Consider the following 4,773-nt stretch of genomic DNA (forward strand, 5'->3'; position numbering starts at 1 on the left):
CTCACTGGCTGAGCGAGGTGCGGGCGCAACACCAAGGGTTGCGATTCTGTTGCCGGTCCCGGTCCGGTACGGGTGCAACACTGAGGGTTGCGATCCATTGATCTGTTGCCGGTCACGAAAAAAGACAAAAAGGAAAAAAAAAAAGTTCATGGAAAGATTCATATTATCATTTAACTCTATTTATCCATGAACTTTTTGAAGTACCCTCAATATATACATAACCAAAACAAATTTCACAAAACTATACTCATTTTACCTAACTTCAATACAATCTGATATTTACTCTCTGGATCTGATTGACTCTATTCTATCCTACTTCATTAAAAAAATATATTGCAGGTTGTGGGGAAAATAGAATAGTTTAGTCAGGCTCCCTCGACTTTGGGCCGGTTGGGAGTCATGCAGAACATTTCTTGTAAACAAGTTGTGTGTGGGTAGAGTTATTGCACATGTGCACTTATGCATCTTTTTAGTTTATTGCTATTGTGTGTTCTCCAGTTTGTGAAGCAGAAGCTGGCTGGCACAGCTCATGTCTAAAAATAGAGCATGTTTACTCTGCTGGAAGCTGCTCAGTTTTTCTTTGGACTTTGCCAGTAGCAGTTGAATTTCTGAGTTTCTCTTTGTACTGCCTAGCTCTTAGATGTGTGTGTCCCAAATAAAGACTATTCCTACTTCAACCAAAGCTACAAGGACCTTTTTGCTGGTTACCTAGCTCATAGACCTGTGTGTGAAGGTTTTGTGAATTGGCTCAAATGGTCTGTGAGCTCCAGACCCAGCCCTAGCTCTACACAGGTTTTGACCCACTAAATTTGCTTTAAGTTCTACTAACGTATGGGGGATAAAACTGCAGTTTGACGAACACAGGCCTATTTAATAAACTGTGTTGTGTATCTTATGTATCTATCTTTATAGGCACATGTTTTATGAGAAGATGGGAGTGGGGAGGCTAAGGAAAGTCTACTTATAAACCAGTACTTCTCATATTTTAATGTACAAAAGAATCATCTGCAGATCTTATTAAAAAATTTAGTAGGTCTGGGGTAGGTACCTCAGATTCTGCATTTCTTACTACCTCTCGGGTGATGCTGATGCAGCTGATCTATGGCCCACTATTTGAGTAGCAAAGTTCTAAAAATCACAGTTGTGAGTAGGTGTATTAAACTGGTAAGATGAGACTTGGATGGAGTTTTCTAGGAGAGAATGCCCTCTAAGGAAAGAGAAATAAAGCGAACAAGGTACTGACAGAAGTGTGTGTGTCACTCAGATTTTACCCCAGCCTCCCATATCTTGATCAGGTGAAGAGATGACTATACGCAAAAAGACAAATCAACAAACAAAGAAAGGATTGTTTTACTACAAAAACAATCTGAAATCCCTCAGGAGCATCACTGAGTTGTTATCCTATTGGGTAAGTATAACTTTTTAGAAAAAATTATTTGTTTATTTATTTATTATGAATATTTATGAGATACAAAACTAATTGTCACCCGTCGTGCCCATGATGTGAGGGCCAGATTCATACTGCGGGCATACCCACTACAAGAAATCACTTTTGTACCCCGTGTCCCCCACCCAATTATCCCCCAACCTCCCTCCCCCTCCCTCTTTCCACTGCACTATTGTGGTCTTTCTTTCCTTCCTTCCTTTCTCTCTTAGCTCCCACATATGAGTGAGCACATGCAGTATTTATCCCTCTGTGCTTTGCTTATTTCACTCAACATAAGTTTCTCCAGGTTCATCCATGTTGCTGCAAATGGAAGTATTTCATTCTTTTTTATGGCAGGTAAGTATAACTCTAAAGTGAGGAAAAGAACTTTATGCACACATCTATAGGTGAGATGGGGTGGGGTGGGCTTGGATCACTGGGTACTCCAGGGAAATCAATTGGGCTTTGTCATCTTGAGGATTCCAACCCATCAGCAGCAGTGGGAACCTTAGGAGGATGCAGGACTTATGAGAAGGAGCACAGTGCCCAGCAGACATATTACCCAGCAGAGGATGGCACCCACCTTTGAGATTCCTGGACATATTCCTGGGTACAGGTAAGATGTACCCCAGTCCTCTTCCAAGTGATTGATGGGATCTTGGTTCTGCTACTGTGGGGGAGAAGGCAGAAGCCAAACCAACACACTTCACATACTCTGTACCTCATCTAATCCACTCAGTACTGTGGGAATGCAAGTTTCATCCTTATTTGACAGATGACAAGACTGTCCCTTAAAGCAATGAATCTGCAATAACCTCAGGTTGATTCCTCCAGATAAGTCCCAGAGCTAATGATTTACCTAATATTTTAAGTTCTGACAACAAGAATTTTAAGTGTCTCCACAGCTTCCATAATCTCACTAAACAGTTCTTTCATTGTTTTTTTTTTTTTTTTGTACTCTTTTCTGATTTTTTAATATTTTATTTTTTGTGTGAAAAAAGTGATATGTGTTTTTTAGGAAAAAATAAAAAGATGAGTAGAAAGAAAGAAAACAAAGAAATGAAGTCACCCACAGTCTCACAACTCAGAAAACCACTGTTAACCTTTTAGTAAACAAAAGTTTCTACTTTTCCTGTGCATAAATATACTACATAAATTTGTTTGTTACAAAAACAAACCAGTTCTGTAGATATTATATGCTGCTTTATTTTTCCAAGAATCATAAAGTCTTTGCAATGTACATGGGTGATAATCCTCTATTGAAACATACTGGTAACAGGAGACAGCTAAAGCAAAATTATAGAGCAAGGGCCTGGAAAATGCTGGCCAGGGGCACTATACATAAGGAATGTCTTCAGTGTCCCTTCGTGGGGCCCTGCAGCCACCCCTGAATTCCCTTGGGCCCCTCGGGTAGAAGGGGTCTTGTAAATTTCTTTGCATCCACAAAAACGCCCCCAACTTCTGTTTGCTTTTTCTCGTTTTAGCCTCCGCCTTAGCCATATTGTCAAATTCTCTTATCATATCATCATTGCTGAAATTCATATCATGTATGGCCTCTTTATACTGCTTGAGGTACTGGGCCAGCCCCTTGTCGGTTTTTCTTTTGGCTTTCCTAGGTATATCATCCTCAGGTGGGCGCTTTTCTGCGGCCCTTCTTTCACTTTCTGGCTCGCCTTCCTCTTTGGACTCTGCCTCCCTCTCTGGCTCTCCTTTTTCATTTGCCTTCTCCTCATTATCTGGCTTTTCCTTATCCTTTGGCATTCCCTCATCTTCTGTCTTTCCCACGTTTCCTAACTTTTCCTCATCTTCCCGAGTATAAGCTACTTCTGGCTTTTCCTCATCCTGTGGCTGTTCTTCATTTTCCATCTTTCCTTGGTTTGAAGGCATTCCTTCACTTTCATTGTAGGGTTTCTCCATGGTGAGGTTTCCCGTGCTTTTCCTGGCCTGGGGTGGGTGAAGGGAAGAGGAGACAAAGAGGACACATGGGAGCCTGGAGGTGTGGGGTGGAATGCAGGTGCTGACAGGTCTTGCACCTCGCCCCTTTTGAGGGGTCCCCTTACCTGCCCACCCCTTACTTACCCCACCAATCCTCCCGCACACGTGAGCCAACCCTGCCACATCCTCTGCACTCCTTCGGCAGCGTGCAAGGTGTGCGTGCATTGTAGGGGGAGGGAGGGGACGGGCAGTGGGGCCCCCAATTCTGCCCAGGCCATGCCTCCACACTCTCAACCCTCTGGGTCCCGGTCCACGCCTCCCACCCTTTCACTGACCTGTAGAGACTCTGGACAGGTTGCGCCTCCTTGTCAGGCGTCACAGAGTGCTGGGGACAACAGCCACGCAGACCTGCAGACAGACGGGAGGCAGGGGCGGGGGCTGCGCGCTCATGGACTCACGCGGACTCGGGTCCCTTTCCTGATCCGGGCCCTCCTCACCGTCCTCACCCGACTGTTTCCACCCCTACCTCCCCCGCACCCCAGCCGCCATTTGTTCTCAGGCCTTGGGCACCAGACCACGATGCTTTCCAAACTACGCTTGTGTCTCTGTGTCCCCCGCTCCCGAGGCAACCTGCCCCATCCCCATCTCGTTTTCGCGGAGGCCACTATTACTTCATAGGCGCCGAGTGTGAGAGGGGGGCTATTTCCAGAATATGTCTACGTTTCAGTGTCGCACTGCGCCTCGGCCCCCCCGCCCCCCATCCGCATTTCATGCTCTAAAATGGACGGAGGGCTTAGGAGAGGGGGTTGGAAAAGGCGGGCCGGCGCCTGGGGGTCTTTCCTCTCTCTCCGCCCCCACCCGCTTCTCCCCCTCTCGCTCGGCTCTGCGTCCCCTCCTCACCAAGCTCCCGGTCCCTTCCTCCCCCCTCCCCGTTGCTCCCGGATCCTCCGGCCATCCACCTCCACCCCTGCCCCAGGTCCGCCGGCAGCGCTAGGCGTCACACTGACCTGCGGGGATCCGGGACAGGCCTACGCCTCTTCGAGCTCGCAGAAGCCCGCTCGCCGCTAGCCCGCCGCCCTGTCAGCTCACTGAGCAGGTTCCGAGCGGGCGCAGGGACAGGACCACAGGGCGGGCGCGGGGGCTGGTGCCCACGTCGGCTCCCAGAGGGTCACGTGAGCGCCGCGTCACCCAAGCTTGCCCGGCCCCCCCGCCCGACCCACCCCATCCCCCATCCCCAAGGGACTGGGAAGCTGCGGGCTGGGGGCGTGGGGGAGAGGGGAGTGCAGCAAAGGCGGGGATGGGAATGTCACCAAGAAGAGGAGGGGGAGGCTCTGACTTCATGTGCTTCACCTGGCGCGTCTCACCTACCACAGCATCGCTCAGATCCCAGTATCGCCGCTAGCCCGCCGCCT

General features: G+C 48.3%; 1 protein-coding gene across 2 annotated transcripts; it reads right to left on the reverse strand.

Annotated features, from left to right (window-relative positions):
- Positions 1 to 2,610: 2,610 nt before the first annotated feature.
- On the reverse strand, positions 2,611 to 4,391 carry LOC103603063 (transcription elongation factor A protein-like 4). 2 transcript variants are annotated; one of them, XM_008587537.1, is made up of 3 exons: positions 4,369 to 4,391; positions 3,697 to 3,769; positions 2,611 to 3,370 (listed from the first exon to the last, which is right to left on the reverse strand). In XM_008587537.1, the coding sequence occupies exon 3, from the start codon at positions 3,341 to 3,343 to the stop codon at positions 2,762 to 2,764; it is 582 nt and encodes a 193-aa protein (XP_008585759.1). In that variant the 5' UTR covers positions 3,344 to 3,370; positions 3,697 to 3,769; positions 4,369 to 4,391; the 3' UTR covers positions 2,611 to 2,761. The 2 variants fall into 2 exon arrangements, with proteins under 2 accessions (XP_008585759.1, XP_008585758.1); XM_008587536.1 differs by lacking the exon at positions 4,369 to 4,391 and having other exon boundaries at positions 3,697 to 3,946.
- Positions 4,392 to 4,773: the final 382 nt, after the last annotated feature.

The sequence above is a fragment of the Galeopterus variegatus genome, unplaced genomic scaffold (genome assembly GCF_000696425.1).
Source record: "Galeopterus variegatus unplaced genomic scaffold, G_variegatus-3.0.2 Scaffold4420, whole genome shotgun sequence".
Taxonomy (NCBI): Eukaryota; Metazoa; Chordata; class Mammalia; order Dermoptera; family Cynocephalidae; genus Galeopterus; species Galeopterus variegatus.

Coding starts and splice junctions, on each gene's coding strand:
- LOC103603063 (XM_008587537.1), bottom strand. CDS start 3,343: ATGGAGAAACCCTACAATGAAAGTGAAGGAATGCCTTCAAACCAAGGA.